The sequence below is a fragment of the Bombina bombina genome, chromosome 9 (assembly GCF_027579735.1).
Source record: "Bombina bombina isolate aBomBom1 chromosome 9, aBomBom1.pri, whole genome shotgun sequence".
Classification (NCBI taxonomy): Eukaryota; Metazoa; Chordata; class Amphibia; order Anura; family Bombinatoridae; genus Bombina; species Bombina bombina.
In genome coordinates this window covers 14,404,587-14,426,167 of record NC_069507.1, presented here as the reverse complement: position 1 = coordinate 14,426,167, position 21,581 = coordinate 14,404,587, and the positions used below count along the sequence as shown (strand labels likewise).

Genomic DNA, 21,581 nt, shown 5'->3' with positions numbered 1-21,581 from the left:
AAAAGCAACTTCTACCTCTCTCTCTTTTTGGATTAAAAGCATCATCAGATTGGCTTATGAGACTGCCGGACGGCAGCCTCCTGAAAGAATCACAGCTCATTCCACTAGGGCTGTGGCTTCCACATGGGCCTTCAAGAACGAGGCTTCTGTTGATCAGATATGTAAGGCAGCGACTTGGTCTTCACTGCACACTTTTACCAAATTTTACAAGTTTGATACTTTTGCTTCTTCTGAGGCTATTTTTGGGAGAAAGGTTTTGCAAGCCGTGGTGCCTTCCATTTAGGTGACCTGATTTGCTCCCTCCCTTCATCCGTGTCCTAAAGCTTTGGTATTGGTTCCCACAAGTAAGGATGACGCCGTGGACCGGACACACCTATGTTGGAGAAAACAGAATTTATGTTTACCTGATAAATTACTTTCTCCAACGGTGTGTCCGGTCCACGGCCCGCCCTGGTTTTTTAATCAGGTCTGATAATTTATTTTCTTTAACTACAGTCACCACGGTATCATATGATTTCTCCTATGCAAATATTCCTCCTTTACGTCGGTCGAATGACTGGGGAAGGCGGAGCCTAGGAGGGATCATGTGACCAGCTTTGCTGGGCTCTTTGCCATTTCCTGTTGGGGAAGAGAATATCCCACAAGTAAGGATGACGCCGTGGACCGGACACACCGTTGGAGAAAGTAATTTATCAGGTAAACATAAATTCTGTTTTTTGCCTTTTAATATGTTAAAAATATGGCGCTTTTACAGACCCGCTCTCTGCTGAGCCGGTCTGTTTTTTTTTACTCGGCGCATCGGGCCAGCTGTATAGTCACAGCCCGGCCCGACCGCGCCATAAGACTAAGTGCAGCTCGCTTCTGCTCTGTCTGACAGCAGGAGCGAGCTTCACTTAATGTTATGGCGCGGTCGGGCCGGGCTGTGACTATACAGCTGGCCCGATGCGCTGAGTAAAAAAAAAAAACAGACCCGCTCAGCAGAGAGCGGGTCTGTAAAAGCGCCATATTTTTAACATATTAAAATTGAAAAAAGGCATTTATAACTATAGCACTTAAATAATGTTATAGAATTCTGCACTATGTGCAGAATTATATAACATTATTTTTAAGGTTTACTGTCCCTTTAAACGTTTGTTCACTACGTGTGGTAAACTGTGTGATTGCTTTTTGCAACAAGTGTGTTTGATACATGTGTTCACTGAATTAATTTGTTTTTATATTTGTTTTATATTTTGTTATATTGAAATCTTTTTTAAATTGATTATATTGCTGTCTAGTTGTCACCGATTTAGCTTATTTGTGTAGCGCAAAACAGTACCTTCTCTCTGTTTAGAGAGTATCCGTATGTATTTAATAAGGTAACCTGACACACTGGTAGGTATTGTGTTTAGCTTCTAGAGAGTGGTAATTGGCACAGAGCAGCCCTGTAAGGTTCAAGTATATCCGCAGGTGTTTAGGATAATTTTTAGTTTCTTTATTGTTGTTGAAAGAAGATAAACCATTATTTCCTTCTAAATACAGGGAGAATCCACAGCTGCATTCATTACTTGTGGGAATACAGAACCTGGCCACCAGGAGGAGGCAAAGACACACCAGCCAAAGGCTTAAATACCTCCTCGCTTCCCTCATCCCCCAGTCATTCTTTGGCTTTCGTCACATGAGGATGGCAGAGAACTGTTGGAAGATTCGGAGTAGTCTCTTATGGAGGGTAGTATCCTTTGGTATGGGACTGGAGTTTTAATTAGTCTTGTCAGTCTCTCAGTGAGAGCTTTGACGAATGTTAGGGTCTGGAGATGCAGGGAGAGTCTTTCTGAACACCCATCCATATTAACAGCTCCTTAATTTCCTTAGTTTCGATGCCTGCTTTTCTTCACTCAAGTCCATGTCAGAGGCGCTGCTACTATCTGTCAAACTTAAAAGACTGTGTCACTGTTCCACGGCATAGATTCCGGTAAGATCGTTTAATTATTTTACATACATGATAGAAGACAGGGTCACAGTGGGACTTTTATCTTTATGGAATCTAGGGTTAATATCTCCTGAGGGGGATTATTGAGCAGTGGGGGGTTTTTAATCATGTGATTTCAACTGCTTATGTGCAAGAACGTTTGGGCTCTTAGGCTGATACGGAACATACAGGTTATTTTCATTTTGAGAGGGCCTGCATGAGCACCATGTGACTGGGTATGGTCACGTTTTTTTCATCGCTTCTGATTCCTGACCGGATGTCTGTGGAGAGGAGCTTCTTCTCTATCTGTCTGGGTCATAGGAGAGGGTGAGTGCCCGAGCCATTGGGAGGTATAATGTGCTAGTTGTTTTTCCTTTCTATAATTTGTAATGGAGGATTCTGATATTTTAGAGGGGGATCCCTCTGAATACAGCATTTGATACCTGTGTATATTGTAAGGAGGCCCGGGTAATCCAGCCCGCTCAATTATGTTCCGTATGCCGCAATAGAGTGCTCTCATCAAACAATATTGAGATGTTAGAGACCACTGAGCCATCCGCCTCTTTGGACTCTTCGTCCAGTGAGGTGTGTTCCCTTGATTCTGTTCCTACATATGCAGTTTCCCCGAGTTCTGTCCTCCTTCGCCTGTAAGGGGCTTGTTTCCACCAGAGGTTACTACACAGTTCCTCATGGCCATCTCTTCGGCCTTAGCGAAATTACCTATTCCTGCTACTCGCAAGAGAGGGGTTAGTCCAGGCTCTCCTGTCCAAGGACAATTGGTGTCCGATCAGTCCTCTGAGGATGCGGTTCCTTTTGAGGCTTCAGAGAGAGAACCTCCAGGGTCGGAGTCTGCTTACTTGGGTCCTCCGACTGCAGAGGGCTTAGCATTTAGATTGGCATGTTTGCGTTTACTTCTGAGAGAGGTTTTGGCGATGTTAGAGGTTTCCCGTACTGCTCCGTCAGTTGAATCTCTGGTCTCTAAATCAGATAACGATCTTAACTAAGACAAGTGGAGGATGGTGTTATTCCTCGTCTTGTTTTAATCATTTATTTAGTATCCCAATTCCGAGCTCTATGGGGAACTGTCGTATGACAGGCAGGACCTGTTTTTGTTTACACACTCTTTCTGCTTTTCAGCTGATAGTTTTTTTTTTTTTGTTTTGAGCTCTGGATTGTTTTAGAATCTCTTCCTAGAAAGATGTTTCGTCACATGGGATTTTTAATGCTATCGACTTGTCGAGATTGCTGAAGACTTCCTATGGAAGCTTGTAGATTTCTGCTCGGGGGTGATAGTCCCACCGATATTTTGAGCAATTTTTAAGCCTCAGAGCTTAATTTCTTTATTTTGATTACTTAGTTGTTCTAGCTTTGCTATTCCTTCTTTCTACTTCGGAGATGGAGTTTTTTTCTTCTAGATTCCGGTCCAGGTACAGCAGGCCCATCTATCCTAATCGACAGGCTGGACCTCTTTTTAGGTATTTTCTGAGTTGGGTGCTTGATACTGGATCTTATGGATCTAGGGGGTCCTAGAGACTGGAACTGGATTTTTCTTTCTGGACAATTGTATTGTCAGAAGACAATGGGACCTTTTGTAGTCATTGTCCCGGTATCTATCACACTACGGGATATTTTCTTCCTCTGGTGGTGCATACCCTAATAGGGACAGGGGTCTTCCCGTCCTAATTGGGTTCTACGATATTTAAGCAGAACTTATCAGTTCTTCTTTCGCTGGAGACTGTAAGGTTCTCCCTTAGATGAAGGATGTTTTTTCTGTTTCATGCATTTTTTGTGCAAATTCGGTTCTTAGGAGCCGTATCTTTCTGTAAACCTAGTCCTGATCCTTCTTGGGATCTGGGGTTTCAGGTGGCAGTATCCTGCTTCCAGTTTTACTGGAATTCCCGGGTTTCGGCTTCTGGGTTTCTTACCTTCATCTGTTCATAGTCTTTTAGGGACTTTTCTCGTGTCTTGCCCAGAGTTGGATCTAGACCTAAGTTGCTGGTGTCCACACCAGAGTGGATCTGAATGCTGTTTTTGTCTTGAGGACAGGGATTTTTCTCTACCCAGCCTAGCTCTTTTAATCCTGAGATCTTGCGAATTTTCATCAGGTTATGCCCTCCAGTTCCCATCTGGTCTTGGTTGACCTGGGGTGGAGAGTGTTAGACACAGCAGAGGCCGTGATTTTAGTATGTTGTGTGGAATCTGTCTTCACAGACTTACATGGAATACCGGTGGATCCTAGTGTTCCGTTTAGATCTTCCTGTTATGAGAAATGTTTTGTCTTAGTTTTCCCAGGGCGGTTTTTGTCCTTGTTGCTTCCTTGTCCATGGGGAGAGTGTGTCCTAGGGAGGCCTTGGGGGTAGGGAGTTTCCTTCCGTTCTTTCCTTGGTTCCTCAGCGAGCTTTCTGCTTGGAGGGCTTGGTCTTCTGGGTTCGTACCAGTTGGGACTTCTCAAGGGAGACTCTCTTCTGAAGGAGAGTTCCTTCTGCCAGTTGAGGGGGTCTCGTGTTTAGTGGTGGACGAAAGCCCACGTCAGCTCATTGCCAGCGATGCTCTCTATGAGCGTACTCTTCAGTTTGGATGTCCCCTACAATCTTTCCCTGATCAACGGTTTGTGTCGGATGGGGAAGCAGTTTCAGGTTTCAAGGTGTCAGGTTAGCTCCACTGCTTCTGTAACAGAAGGTGGGTTTGATCCCTAGTGGGGCTCCAGCCTTTTCATCCTGAATATGCTAGACATCTAGCATTCCTTAGAGGTTTTTCTTTTAACCTTCTTCTCTTCGGCCATGTCATTTTTTGTTGTAGATGGTCAATCCTAGCAGGAGCAGACGTCTATGAGACTGTTTGCTCCGTTTATATCTGGAGTTGTCGCAATTTAGGGGCTTCATCTCCATGGACCTTTTGTTTCAGGGATCTGCTGGAGCAGGGTTCTAGTGTTCATTGCATCCTGGACTCTCTGAACCTGACCGTGTGAAATTGACCGCTTAGTCTTATCCAAGAGAGTTTTTTTTGATGAGGTGTGTATACTCTCGTTCTAGCTCATCAGCCGGGGTATAGTCACATCTATTATAAGGGGGTACAGGACCTACTTCTTCTGGTATGCTGAGCAGGGTTTTCTCCTGGCATAAAGACAGGTTTTCCAGGATATTTTCTTTTCTCCAGGATGCTCTGGGGAAGGGCCTTCTGTTAGCTCCCTTAGGGGGACAGGTTTCGGCCCTATCGGTTTTACTGCTCGAGAAGCTCTCAGAGCTTCCAGATGTCCAGTTTTATTCAGGCTTTGATTAGTTCAGGCCTGTGTTTGGATCTAGTGCTCCTCCTTGGAGTTTACATCTTGTTTTAAGTTTTGCAGAGGGCCCCGTTTGGGCTTATGCACAGAGTTGACATTAAGATTTTCTGTCTTGGAAGGTTCCTTCTTTTCTACTGGCTATTGCTTCAACGCACAGTTTCTGAGATGGCTGTCTTGCAATGTGATGTCCCTTACCTAGTTTTTCATGTGGCTAAGGCTGTCCTTTTTGGGTTGGTTTTCTTCCTATGGTTGTTCAGATCGCAACATCAATAAGGAGATTGTGGTTCCTTTCTTGTGTCCTAATTCTTCTTCTTAGAAAGAGTGGTTATTTCATAACTTGGATATGATTCGGGCCTTGAAGTTCTGTCTTCAGGAGTTTTTGTCAAGCTTCTTCCTTGTTTGTGTCTATTCTGGGAGGCGTGAGGGGCAGGAAGCCTTGTCCATTTATTTGTTTTTTTCTGGTTAAGGAGCATGTTCGCTTAGCTTATTGAGTCAGCGGACACAAGCCTCCTCAGAGGTTTATGGCTCAGTTTGAGTACAGTGACTGTTTTTGGGTCTCTGACATGAGATCCTATGATTCTGATTGTTGGGCGGCTACTTGGTCCTTCTAACATTCTTATTTCTTTCTTTTTTGCTTCTGTCAAGGAAGCCTTGGGTGTTTGGTTTTCTGTCAGGCTGTGGTGCCCTCAGGTTGGGCCGCTTATTTGTACCCTCCCGTTAGCATTCAGTGTTCTCTGTAGCTTGGGTATAATTTCCCACAAGTAATGGATGCAGCTGTGGATTTTCCCTGTATTTAGAAGAAAAACATAAATTAGGACTTACCAGATAATTTCCTTTCCTTCGATACAGGGACAGTCCACAGCTCCCGCCCATGCTCTCTGGTGGGCGGCCCTAAATTTAGTTGTTTTCTTCTGGCACCTTTTTCACCCTGATATTTCTCCTACTGTTCCTTTGGCAGAATGACTGGGGGATGAGGGATGCTGGGGAGGTATTTAAGCCTTTGGGTGGGGTGTCTTTGCCTCCTCCTGGTGGCCAGGTTCTGTATTCCCACAAGTAATAAATGCAGCTGTGGACTCTCCCTGTATCGAAGGAAAGGAAATTATTTGGTAAGTCAAAATTTATGGTATTGTGATTTTGGAAAAGTTCCATATAAAGTACAAATTCTAATGTACCCCAGACTGGATCTAGAAGATTTGGAGAACTACTAATATTACTATTTAATCCTAACACAGCAGGGGGAGGAGCACTAGATACTAATAGTATTTCATTATCCTCCTCCACATATACATGTAAAATATAAAATGTATAAATACATTTAACGTATGAGAAAAGTTAGGTGGAATAGCTGCATTAGGTTTACCTTAATAAAATCTATTACTCCCATATATTCATTTCTTTTTTTTCTTTCTTTCTTGTGAGACTCGAGCAAAGGTTGCCAATAAAAGACGCCCTCCTACAAGGATGGGCAGAAAGCTGGCGTCCCAAGACAGTGACACAGACGACATCAGGGACCAGCCACCCAATTCCTCAAGCACAAATCCACAGTCTGCTGAGACTGGCCATTCCCAGTCAGTCCATGGGCTAGAGAGGAATGTGTCATCTATGAAGTTGTCGTTGTCAGAGAATGACATGCAGTCTGAACCACGCTCAGTACTTGTAGCAAAGCCTTTGACTCCAGATGTCAACGACTTGTTTGGCAATTCTGATCTCTTTGCAAAAAGTCCTTTACCAACAGCAACCACCTCAAATAGTATAGATGTGTCCTCTGCCATCAACAAAGCTGTGCAGGAGATTGCAAAGGAATCTACAGCTTTAGGTGACAAGGGCAGCGATGATGACTTATTCCGGCCAATAAAACACAAGTCCAAAAAAGCAATTGAACCTGCTGCTGGTGTCTTGGATGCTGATCTATTTGGAGGTCCAACATTTCAAAAGAATGAGTCCAAGTCTGCGAGCAGCAACATATTTGAGGTATAAATATCTGCACTGCATCGTATAGGTAGCTAAACAAGGGGACAGTTTCTGGAAGACACAACTATGTTAAGATGTTTGTAGCAGTGATTGGCACAGCCTCTAGATGTGAGAATTCATATATCAAATTATTACAATAAATTGCAGCATCAGTAATAATTTAGTAAAGAAAAGTAAATTTGGCGTTTGGGTTCTTCACGTTACACCCCTTAGTGACCACTAATAACCACTATCTTAGTATTGCCATAGATTAGATCACCTGTGTTGTACGTCATGCACTCTAAGGATCTGGCCTATTGGTGGCGCTAGATATGGGAACCCGGGATTAAGAGAGCACATCTGTTGCAACATCTGCAGGACTTAAACAGAAGTGCAAGCGATGTAATATGAGAATGCAATGCTGATTTGTATCCGGTATTTTCATTAAAATGCTCCCTCACACAGCTTTGCCTCTGGTTGCAGAGAGAGGAGCCGTGTACATAATAATAAGTCAATATATCGCTCCTGTGTCACTTAAATCCAGTCTATTTATACCTATCAAAACACTGATTAATATATATGAAGCTTTTCTTTTTCTCTCTGTTTATCTAACAATCACATCTGATGTTTAGTGTGAGGTTGGCTCCTGCAGTAGCAATATCGCTGCTTAGTTGTATAAGCTGTTAGCTCTTTCTGTGGGACAGACGTCACTAGCAAGTCAGGAAGAGTCTTGTTTTGTTAGACATGGATTTAACATTCAAGCAGAAAAAAAGCTTTTCTAAGTTATACACGTGTGAAATACACATATAGACAGGCACATTGTACATGTATATAATACACATATAGACAGGCACATTGTACGTGTATATAATACACATATAGACGGGCACATTGTACATGTATATAATACACATATAGACAGGCACATTGTACATGTATATAATACACATATAGACGGGCACATTGTACATGTATATAATACACATATAGACGGGCACATTGTACATGTATATAATACACATATAGACAGGCACATTGTACATGTATATAATACACATATAGACAGGCACATTGTACGTGTATATAATACACATATAGACGGGCACATTGTACATGTATATAATACACATATAGACGGGCACATTGTACATGTATATAATACACATATAGACGGGCACATTGTACATGTATATAATACACATATAGACAGGCACATTGTACATGTATATAATACACATATAGACAGGCACATTGTACATGTATATAATACACATATAGACAGGCACATTGTACATGTATATAATACACATATAGACGGGCACATTGTACATGTATATAATACACATATAGACGGGCACATTGTACATGTATATAATACACATATAGACGGGCACATTGTACATGTATATAATACACATATAGACGGGCACATTGTACATGTATATAATACACATATAGACGGGCACATTGTACATGTATATAATACACATATAGACGGGCACATTGTACATGTATATAATACACATATAGACGGGCACATTGTACATGTATATAATACACATATAGACGGGCACATTGTACATGTATATAATACACATATAGACGGGCACATTGTACATGTATATAATACACATATAGACGGGCACATTGTACATGTATATAATACACATATAGACGGGCACATTGTACATGTATATAATACACATATAGACGGGCACATTGTACATGTATATAATACACATAAAGACGGATCCAAGATATTGTACGTGTATATAATACACATATAGACGGATCCAAGATATTGTACGTGTATATAATACACATAAAGACGGATCCAAGATATTGTACGTGTATATAATACACATATAGACGGATCCAAGATATTGTACGTGTATATAATACACATATAGACGGATCCAAGATATTGTACGTGTATATAATACACATATAGACGGATCCAAGATATTGTACGTGTATATAATACACATATAGACGGATCCAAGATATTGTACGTGTATATAATACACATATAGACGGATCCAAGATATTGTACGTGTATATAATACGTGTGTAAAATACACAGGTAGGCAGACATGCTATTGTATCTGTTTATAACACATCACGTTTATGCATTTTGACATTCCTGTGAACAAACTCCCAGTAATACTATTCAGCTTTAGGACATAATGCATTATGTTTCTCTCTGTCTTTTTAAGCATGATATATTTGCAAGTGAAGACACTAAGCCAGTGAAGAAACCGAAAGGAACAAAGTCGGCTCCAGAACCCAATCTGTTTGACGATGAGAATTTAGATATTTTTGCTGATCTTACACAAAAACCTAAAGAGAAGAAAACTAAGAAAAAGGTGGAACCTAAATCAATATTTGATGATGATATGGGTAAGTGTGCAGAAATGGTCTGTATTTCACATGCTGAGATGCTACTGAGAACTAACTCACTGTGTTATCTTGTTTGTGCGCAAATACGTTAACATCACTAGAAAACGAATGAGTAGCAAGCACGATGGCCTGTGATGTAATACTTGCCTGAGCTGCATATTGGTGTAAGGGAATATTTACACCTGCAGCTTCCCACCTCTTTCTTTGCTGTGTAAAGCTTAAGCGGGAGGATGTCTGTAGTATTTAGACTTCAGAAGCTGCCACAGCATGAAATGTTACACTCCCAAAAATACAAGTGGTAATCGCATACTAATGTGCGGTGCTAGTAGTGGCAGCTATGAGCTCATAGGTTTGTCTGTCAATGCAATGTCATAACGCTGTTAAACAGCTACACGCACACACAGTGTATCTGACAATGCAATGTCATAACGCTGTTAAACTGCTACACGCACACAATGTATCTGACAATGCCATAACTGGCTGCTAAACTGCTACACGCACACACAATGTATCTGACAATGCAATGCCATAACTGGCTGCTAAACTGCTACACGCACACACAATGTATCTGACAATGCAATGCCATAACTGGCTGCTAAACTGCTACACGCACACACAATGTATCTGACAATGCAATGCCATAACTGGCTGCTAAACAGCTACACGCACACACAATGTATCTGACAATGCAATGCCATAACTGGCTGCTAAACAGCTACACGCACACACAATGTATCTGACAATGCAATAACTGTCTGCTAAACAGCTACACGCACACAATGTATCTGACAATGCAATGTCATAACGCTGTTAAACTGCTACACGCACACAATGTATCTGACAATGCCATAACTGGCTGCTAAACTGCTACACGCACACACAATGTATCTGACAATGCAATGCCATAACTGGCTGCTAAACTGCTACACGCACACACAATGTATCTGACAATGCAATGCCATAACTGGCTGCTAAACTGCTACACGCACACACAATGTATCTGACAATGCAATGCCATAACTGGCTGCTAAACAGCTACACGCACACACAATGTATCTGACAATGCAATGCCATAACTGGCTGCTAAACAGCTACACGCACACACAATGTATCTGACAATGCCATAACTGTCTGCTAAACAGCTACACGCACACAATGTATCTGACAATGCAATGCCATAACTGGCTGTTAAACAGCTACACGCACACAATGTATCTGACAATGCAATGCCATAACTGGCTGCTAAACTGCTACACGCACACACAATGTATCTGACAATGCAATGCCATAACTGGCTGCTAAACAGCTACACGCACACACAATGTATCTGACAATGCCATAACTGTCTGCTAAACAGCTACACGCACACAATGTATCTGACAATGCAATGCCATAACTGGCTGCTAAACAGCTACACGCACACACAATGTATCTGACAATGCAATGTCATAACTGTCTGCTAAACAGCTACACGCACACAATGTATCTGACAATGCAATGCCATAACTGGCTGTTTAACTGCTACACGCACAAACAATGTATCTGACAATGCAATGCCATAACTGGCTGCTAAACAGCTACACGCACACACAATGTATCTGACAATGCCATAACTGTCTGCTAAACAGCTACACGCACACACAACGTATCTGACAATGCAATGCCATAACTGGCTGTTTAACTGCTACACGCACACACAATGTATCTGACAATGCAATGCCATAACTGTCTGCTAAACAGCTACACGCACACACAACGTATCTGACAATGCAATGCCATAACTGGCTGTTTAACTGCTACACGCACACAATGTATCTGGCAATGCAATGCCATAACTGTCTGCTAAACAGCTACACGCACACAATGTATCTGACAATGCAATGCCATAACTGGCTGTTAAACAGCTACACGCACACACAATGTATCTGACAATGCAATGCCATAACTGGCTGTTTAACTGCTACACGCACACAATGTATCTGGCAATGCAATGCCATAACTAGCTGCTAAACTGCTACATTCACACAAAATGTATCTGACAATGCAATGTCATAACGCTGTTAAACTGCTACACGCACATACAAAATGTATCTGGCAATGCCATAACTGTCTGCTAAACAGCTACACACACACACACACAATGTATCTGACAATGCAATGCCATAACTGGCTGCTACACGCACACAATGTATCTGACAATGCAATGCCATAACTAGCTGCTAAACTGCTACATTCACACACAATGCATCTGACAATGCAATGTCATAACGCTGTTAAACTGCTACACGCACACACAATGCATCTGACAATGCAATGCCATAACTGGCTGTTAAACTGCTACACGCACACAATGTATCTGACAATGCAATGCCATAACTGACTGCTAAACTGCTACACGCACACACAATGCATCTGACAATGCAATGTCATAACGCTGTTAAACTGCTACACGCACACACAATGCATCTGACAATGCAATGTCATAACGCTGTTAAACTGCTACACGCACATACAATGTATCTGACAATGCAATGCCATAACTGACTGCTAAACTGCTACACGCACACAATGTATCTGACAATGCAATGCCATAACTGGCTGCTAAACAGCTACACGCACACACAATGTATCTGGCAATGCAATGCCATAACTGGCTGCTAAACTGCTACACGCACACAATGTATCTGGCAATGCAATGCCATAACTGGCTGCTAAACTGCTACACGCACACAATGTATCTGACAATGCAATGCCATAACTGGCTGCTAAACTGCTACACGCACACACAATGTATCTGACAATGCAATGCCATAACTGGCTGTTCAACTGCTACACGCACAAACAATGTATCTGACAATGCAATGCCATAACTGGCTGTTAAACTGCTACACGCACACAATGTATCTGACAATGCAATGTCATAACTGGCTGCTAAACTGCTACACGCACACAATGTATCTGACAATGCAATGTCGTAACTGGCTGTTCAACTGCTACACGCACACACAATGTATCTGACAATGCAATGCTATAACTGGCTGCTAAACTGCTACATTCACACAAAATGTATCTGACAATGCAATGTCATAACGCTGTTTAACTGCTACACGCACACACAATGTATCTGACAATGCAATGCCATAACTGGCTGCTAAACTGCTACATGCACACAATGTATCTGACAATGCAATGTCATAACTGGTTGTTAAACTGCTACACGCACACACAATGACGATTTACCAGTTGTTTGTATATTTTGTTTTATATGTTGCAGTTACGATTTCTTTCATGTAATTGGCAAGAGTCCATGAGCTAGTGACTTATGGGATATACAATCCTACCAGGAGGGGCAAAGTTTCCCAAACCTCAAAATGCCTATAAATACACCCCTCACCACACCCACAATTCAATTTTACAAACTTTGCCTCCTATGGAGGTGGTGAAGTAAGTTTGTGCTTAGATTCTACGTTGATATGCGCTTCTCAGCATTTTGAAGCCCGATTCCTCTGAGTACAGTGAATGTCAGAGGGATGTGAAGGGAGTATCACCTATTGATTTTATGGTTTTCCTTACAGGAAATCTTGTCAAAGGTTCTCTGTTATCGGTCGTAGAGATTCATCTCCTACCTCCCTTTTCAGATTGATGATATACTCTCATATTCCATTACCTCTACTGATAACTGTTTCAGTACTGGTTTGGCTATCTGCTATATGTGGATGGGGTGTCTTTCGGTAAGTATGTTTTTATTTGCTTAAGACACTCTCAACTATGGTTTGGCACTTTATGTATTTAAAGCTCTAAATATATGTATTGTACTTATATTTGCCATTAGTCAGGTTTATGTATATTTCCTTTTGCATATTATCAGTTTCAAAATTGGGAAAATATATTTAGGAAGTTATTTTTTCTTACCTGGGGTATAGTCTTTTCTTCAAATTGACCGCTTTTTCATTAATTTTCGCGGGCAAAATTAGGCTTGCGTGGTCGCAAAATGCTGATATTTATTGCGTCATTCTTGGCGTGAAGGTACGTTCGGTGGCACAAATTCGTAATTTCTGTTTTCCTTGCACAAGGTTGCGTCCGCCATAAAGCAAGTTGCGTCATTTACGAATGTTAGCGGCCAAAAAATTAATTTAGCGTTGTGCGTTATACTTAGCGCCATTTAAATTATTTATTTAAACCCCACTTCCTTATATGCTCCTTGCCTTTTTCTATGCTCAGATGGCTATGCTGTTTGCATTTTTTCCCATTCCTGAAACTGCCATATAAGGAAATTGATAATTTTGCTTTATATGTTGTTTTTTCTCTTACATTTGCAAGATGTCTCAATCTGATCCTGTCTCAGAAACCACTGTTGGATTCCTGCTGCCTGATAACAGTTCTACCAAAGATAAGTGTATCTGTTGTAAATTAGTGGAGATTATATCTCCAGGTGTGGTATGTAATAGTTGTCATGATAAGCTTTTACATGATATCCCTATGAATATAAAAGATTTTATTGCTGATGTGATTCAGAAGGCTTTGTCTGCTATTCTGCCTTCTAATAAACGTAAAAGGTCTTTTAAAACTTCATAGAGTTGATGAAATTTCAAATTACCGACAACATACTGATTTATCCTCCTATGATGAGGATCTATCTGATTCAGAAGATCCTACCTCAGATATTGACACTGACAAATCTTCTTATCTCTTTAAGATGGAGTATATTCGTTCCTTGTTAAGCGGTGTTGATTACTTTGGATATTGAGGAAACTAGTCCTCTTGATACTAAAACTGGTAAACCTTTAAATTCTGTTTTATAAACCTCCTGTGGTTACTCCAGAGGTTTTTCCAGTTCCTGATGTTATTTCCTATATGATTTCAAAGGAATGGAATAGGCCTGGTACTTCTATTCCTTCTTTTACGCTCAAAAAGTTGTATCCTTTGCAAGCAGTTAGATTGGAGTTTTGGGAAAAAATCCCCAAAGTTGATGGGGCTATTTCTAGTCTTGCTAAACGTACTACTATCCCTATGGAAGATAGTACTTCCTTTAAGGACCCTTTAGATAGGAAACTTGAATCTTATCTAGGGAAAGCTTATTTATATACTAGCTATCTTCTCAGGCCTGCCATTTCTATGGCTGATGTTGCAGCTGCATCAACTTTTTGGTTGGAAAGCTTAGCGCAACAGGAAACAGACCCTGATTTGTCTAGCATTGTTCGCTTGCTTCAACATGCTAATCATTTTATCTGTGATGCCATTTTTGATATCATCAAAATTGATGTTAAATCTATGTCTTTAGCTATTTTAGCTAGAAGAGCTTTGTGGCTCAAATATTGGAATGATGACATGGTCTCTAAGTCTAGATTACTATCTCTTTCTTTCCAAGGTAACAATTTGTTTGGTTCTCAGTTGGATTCGATTATTTCAACTGTCACTGGGGGGAAGGGAGTTTTTTTACCTCAGTATAAGAGATCAGGGTAAATCTAAAGCTTCTAATCGTTTTCGTTCTTTTCGACAGAATAAGGAACAGAAATCCAATCCTTCCTCCAAAGAATCTGGTTCCAATTGGAAACCTTCTTCAAATTGGAATAAATCCAAGCAGTTTAAGAAACCAAAGCCGGCCCCAAGTCTCCATTAAGGTGCGGCACTCATTACAACTCAGCTGGTGAGGGGCAGATTAAAAAAATTCCAAAACATTTGGGCAGATTCTGTCCAAAATCATTGGATTCAGAGTATTGTCTCTCAAGGATATCGAATAGGATTCAGAGTAAGACCTCCTGTGAGAAGATTTTTTCTCTCACGTGTCCCAGTAAAGCCAGTGAAGGCTCAGGCTTTTCTGAAGTGTTTCAGATCTAGAGATTTCAGGGGTAATCGTACCAGTTCTGTTCCAGGAACAGGGTCCGGGTTTTATTCAAATCTGTTCATTGTTCCAAAGAAAGAAAATTCATTCAGGCCAGTTCTGGATCTGAAAATTTTGAATTAAAATGGTGACTATAAGGACTATTCTGCCTTTTGTTCAGCAAGGTCATTATGTGTCCACGATGGACTTACAGGATGCATATCTTCATATTCTGATTCATCCAGACCACTATCGGTTTCTGAGATTCTCTTTTCTAGACAAGCATTACCAATTTTCTGCTCTTCCATTTGGCCTAGCGACAGCTCCAAGAATTTTTTCAAAGGTTCTCGGTGCCCTACGCTCTTTTAGACGATATCTTGAAACATGGAAATGTCCACAGCACAATTTGCTTAAAAGTATCTTTATTGACAAAAGATAGAGCGACGTTTCGTGACTACTGTCACTTAATCATGCTATCAAGATACTTTTAAGCAAATTGTGCTGTGGACATTTCCATGTTTCATATTGTCATAGTGGAATTGGGCAGATTTCCACGGTCGTCACGAGCACAGTATTTTGCCTGGCAGCTGTTCTACATATTGCTGAGGTTGGACGATATCTTGGTACTAGCTCAGTCTTTACATTCTGCCGAATCTCACATGAATCGATTAGTGTTGTTTCTTCAAAGACATGGTTGGAGGATCAATTTACCAAAAAGTTCCTTAATTCTTCAGACAAGGGTCACCTTTTTAGGTTTCCAGATAGATTCAGTGTCCATAGCTCTGTCTCTAACAGACAAGAGACAAATAAAATTGGTTCCAGCTTGTCGGAACCTTCAGTCTTAATCATTCCCTTCAGTGCATGGAAGCTTTAGGTCTCATGACTGCAGCATCGGACGCGATCCCCTTTGCTCGTTTTCATATGAGACCTCTCCAGCTTTGGATGCTGAAACAATGGTGCAGGGATTATACAAAGATATCACAGTTAATGTCCTTAAATCCCAATGTTTGACTCTCTCTGACTTGGCGGTTAGACCACCATTGTATAGTTCAAGGGGCCTCTTTTGTTCGTCCAACCTGGACTGTAAATACAACAGATGCAAGTCTTTCAGGTTGGGGAGCTGTCTGGGGATCTCAGATAGCACAAGGGGTTTGGAAACCTCAAGAGACGAGGTTACCAAACAATATTTTAGAACTCTGTGCTATTTTCAAGGCTCTTCAGGTTTGGCCTCTGTTGAAGAGAGAACCATTCATTAGTTTACAGACAGACAATATCACAACTGTGGCATATGTCAATTATCAGGGTGGGACTCACAGTCCCCTAGCTATGAAAGAAGTATCTTGGATACTTTCTTGGGCGGAATCCAGCTCTTGTCTAATTTCTGCGGTACATATCCCAGGTATAGACAATTGGGAAGCGGATTATCTCAGCCTTCAGTCTTTACATCCGGGGGAGTGGTCTCTCCATCCAGATGTGTTTTTTCAGATTGTTCAGATGTGGGGTTTTCCAGAAATAGATCTGATGGCCTCCCAGCTAAACAAGAAATATTCCCAGGTACTTGTCCAGGTCCAGGGATCCTCAGGCGAAGTCAGTGCATGCGTTGGCAGTTCCTTGGTTTCACCACCCTGCTTATATCTTCCCGCCTCTAGTTCTTCTTCCAAGAGTGATCTCCAAGATCATCATGGAACAATCATTTGTGTTTCTGGAAGCACCAGCATGGCCTCACAGGTTCTGGTATGTGGATCTTGTCCGGATGTCCAGTTGCCAACCTTGGCCACTTCCTTTATGACTAGACCTTCTGTCTCAAGGACCGTTTTTCCATCAGGATCTCAAATCGTTAAATTGAAGGTATGGAAATTGAACGCTTAATGCTTAGTCATAGAGGTTTCTCTGACTCAGTGATTAATACTATGTTACAGGCTCGTAAATCTGTTTCTAGGAAGATTTATTATTGAGTTTGGAAGACTTATATTTCATGGTGTTCTTCTCATAAATTCTCCTGGCATTCTTTTAGAATTCCTAGAATTTTACAGTTCCTTCTGGATGGTTTGGATAAAGGTTTGTCTGCAAGTTCCTTAAAGGAACAAATTTCTTCTCTCTCTGTTTTATTTCACAGAAAGATTGCTAAGCTTCCTGATATTCACTGTTTTGTGCAGGCTTTGGTCCGTATCAAGCCTGTCATTAAATCAATCTCTCCTCCTTGGAGTCTTAATTTGGTTTTGAAGGATTTACAGGCTCCTCCTTTTGAGCCTATGCATTCTTTGGATATTAAACTACTTTCTTGGAAAGTGTTATTCCTTTTGGCTATCTCTTCTGCTAGAAGAGTTTCCTCTTTCTTGTGAGTCTCCTTTTCTGATTTTCTACCAGGATAAGGCAGTTTTGCAGACTATATTTAAATTTTTACCTAAAGTTGTGAATTCTAACAACATTAATAGGGAAATTATTGTTCCCTCTTTGTGTCCTAATCCTAAGAATTCTTTGGAGAGATCCTTGCATTCTCTGGATGTTGTAAGAGCTTTGAAATATTATGTTGAAGCTACTAAAGATTTCAGGAAGACTTCTAGTCTATTTGTTGTCTTTTCTGGTCCTAGGAAAGGCCAGAAAGCTTCTGCCATTTCCTTGACATCCTGGTTAAAGCTTTTGATTCATCAGGCTTATTTGGAGTCGGGTCAGGCCCCGCCTCAGAGAATCACAGCTCATTCTACTTGATCAGTTGCCACATCTTGGGCTTTTAAGAATGAAGCTTCAGTTGATCAGATTTGCAAAGCAGCGACTTGGTCCTCTTTGCATACATTTACTAAATTCTACCTTTTTGATGTATTTGCCTCTTCGGAAGCAGTTTTTGGTAGAAAAGTTCTTCAGGCAGCTGTTTCAGTTTGATTTCTCTGCTGATGTTTTAAGTTTTTTTTTTTTTTTTTCTTCAATTATGAGAAAAACTTATTTTTTGGACGTGGATTTAATTTTTCCAGCGGAAAATGGCTATTATTTTTATCCCTCACTCTCTAGTGACTCTTCTGTGGAGTTCCACATCTTGGGTTTTGCTATCCCATACGTCACTAGCTCATGGACTCTTGCCAATTACATGAAAGAAAACATAATTTATGTAAGAACTTACCTGATAAATTAATTTCTTTCATATTGGCAAGAGTCCATGAGGTCCACCCTTTTTTATGGTGGTTATGATTTTTTGTATAAAGCACAATTATTTCCGAATTCCTTTGTTGATGCTTTTTATTCCTTTCTTTATCACCCCACTACTTGGCTATTAATTAAACTGAATTGTGGGTGTGGTGAGGGGTGTTTTATAGGCATTTTGAGGTTTGGGAAACTTTGCCCCTCCTGGTAGGATTGTATATCCCATACGTCACTAGCTCATGGACTCTTGCCAATATGAAAAAAATTAATTAATCAGGTAAGTTATTACATAAATTATGTTATTTGAAGGTTTGAATCAATAATAATAAAAAAAACTCCTGAATGTTTGAAAACAAATTACAATTTGCTGAGTTCTTCTCTGTCACTACTACAGGTTGAAACAGTAAAAACTAATACTGTACATAGAAGCATGTTTTGCTAATGGAAGTATATTGCAAAAATGCTTCTATTTCAAATTGAAATGCACCCATGCAGTTTCCAGTGTTTACCTTTCTATCCATTTAAAGACAAAGTGTAAATCTAAACTTTTCCATTGGATTTCACCATTTTATTTTTAAACAAAATATGCATTTGCTGTGCTGCTAAAATGTGGATAAAGATCTGAGCAGGTCAGGAGCAGACAAACTCTTGTATGCTCCCGTCATCTGACAGTTCTGGAGTGACATGGGGGTTGAGCTGACAAACACTTGTATGCTCCCGTCATTTGACAGTCCTGGAGGGACATGGCAGTCGAGCTGACAGACACTTGTATGCTCCCGTCCTCTGACCGTCCTGGAGTGACATGGGGGTCGAGCTGACAAACACTTGTATGCTCCCGTCCTCTGACTGTCCTGGAGTGACATGGGGGTCGAGCTGACAAACACTTGTATGCTCCCGTCATCTGACAATCCTGGAGGGACATGGGGGTCGAGCTGACAAAAACTTGTATGCTCCCGTCATCTGACAATCCTGGAGGGACATGGGGGTCGAGCTGACAAACACTTGTATGCTCCCGTCATCTGACAATCCTGGAGGGACATGGGGGTCGAGCTGACAAACACTTGTATGTTCCCGTCATCTGACCGTCCTGGAGGGACATGGGGGTCGAGCTGACAAACACTTGTATGCTCTCGTCCTCTGACAGTCCTGGAGTGACATGGGGGTCGAGCTGACCAACACTTGTATGCTCCTGTCCTTGGACAGTCCTGGAGTGACATGGGGGTCGAGCTGACAAACACTTGTATGCTCCCGTACTCTGACCGTCCTGGAGTGACATGGCAGTCGAGCTGACAAACACTTGTATGCTCTCGTCCTCTGTCCTGGAGTGACATGGGGGTCGAGCTGACAAACACTTGTATGCTCCCGTCATCTGACAATCCTGGAGGGACATGGGGGTCGAGCTGACAAAAACTTGTATGCTCCCGTCATCTGACAATCCTGGAGGGACATGGGGGTCGAGCTGACAAACACTTGTATGCTCCCGTCATCTGACAATCCTGGAGGGACATGGGGGTCGAGCTGACAAACACTTGTATGTTCCCGTCATCTGACCGTCCTGGAGGGACATGGGGGTCTAGCTGACCAACACTTGTATGCTCCTGTCCTTGGACAGTCCTGGAGTGACATGGGGGTCGAGCTGACAAACACTTGTATGCTCCCGTACTCTGACCGTCCTGGAGTGACATGGCAGTCGAGCTGACAAACACTTGTATGCTCCCGTCCTCTGACAGTCCTGGAGTGACATGGGGGTCGAGTTGACAAACACTTGTATGCTCTCGTCCTCTGTCCTGGAGTGACATGGGGGTCGAGCTGACAAACACTTGTATGCTCTCGTCCTCTGTCCTGGAGTGACATGGGGGTCGAGCTGACAAACACTTGTATGCTCCCGTCCTCTGACAGTCCTGGAGTGACATGGGGGTCGAGCTGACAAACACTTGTATGCTCTCGTCCTCTGTCCTGGAGTGACATGGGGGTCGAGCTGACAAACACTTGTATGCTCTCGTCCTCTGTCCTGGAGTGACATGGGGGTCGAGCTGACAAACACTTGTATGCTCTCGTCCTCTGTCCTGGAGTGACATGGGGGTCGAGCTGACAAACACTTGTATGCTCTCGTCCTCTGTCCTGGAGTGACATGGGGGTCGAGCTGACAAACACTTGTATGCTCTCGTCCTCTGTCCTGGAGGGACATGGGGGTCGAGCTGACAAACACTTGTATGCTCTCGTCCTCTGTCCTGGAGTGACATGGGGGTCGAGCTGACAAACACTTGTATGCTCCCGTCCTCTGTCCTGGAGTGACATGGGGGTCGAGCTGACAAACACTTGTATGCTCTCGTCCTCTGTCCTGGAGTGACATGGGGGTCGAGCTGACAAACACTTGTATGCTCTCGTCCTCTGTCCTGGAGTGACATGGGGGTCGAGCTGACAAAAATGTGGATAAAGATCTGAGCAGGTCAGGAGCAGACAAACTCTTGTATGCTCCCGTCATCTGACAGTTCTGGAGTGACATGGGGGTTGAGCTGACAAACACTTGTATGCTCCCGTCATTTGACAGTCCTGGAGGGACATGGCAGTCGAGCTGACAGACACTTGTATGCTCCCGTCCTCTGACCGTCCTGGAGTGACATGGGGGTCGAGCTGACAAACACTTGTATGCTCCCGTCCTCTGACTGTCCTGGAGTGACATGGGGGTCGAGCTGACAAACACTTGTATGCTCCCGTCATCTGACAATCCTGGAGGGACATGGGGGTCGAGCTGACAAACACTTGTATGCTCTCGTCCTCTGTCCTGGAGTGACATGGGGGTCGAGCTGACAAACACTTGTATGCTCTCGTCCTCTGTCCTGGAGTGACATGGGGGTCGAGCTGACAAACACTTGTATGCTCTCGTCCTCTGACAGTCCTGGAGGGACATGGGGGTCGAGCTGACAAACACTTGTATGCTCTCGTCCTCTGTCCTGGAGTGACATGGGGGTCGAGCTGACAAACACTTGTATGCTCCCGTCCTCTAACAGTCCTGGAGTGACATGGGGGTCGAGCTGACAAACACT

At 42.3% G+C, this 21,581-nt stretch overlaps 1 protein-coding gene across 4 annotated transcripts in view; it reads left to right on the top strand.

The window, feature by feature from the left end:
* LOC128639761 (WASH complex subunit 2A) overlaps positions 1-21,581 on the top strand; it is a 168,471-nt gene that overhangs the window by 135,799 nt on the left and 11,091 nt on the right. For all 4 annotated transcript variants that reach the window (XM_053691892.1, XM_053691890.1, XM_053691891.1 and 1 more), the window contains 2 exons: positions 6,648-7,199; positions 9,395-9,578. In XM_053691892.1, the coding sequence (XP_053547867.1) occupies positions 6,648-7,199; positions 9,395-9,578 (736 nt within the window). The remainder of the gene's footprint in view (positions 1-6,647; positions 7,200-9,394; positions 9,579-21,581) is intronic.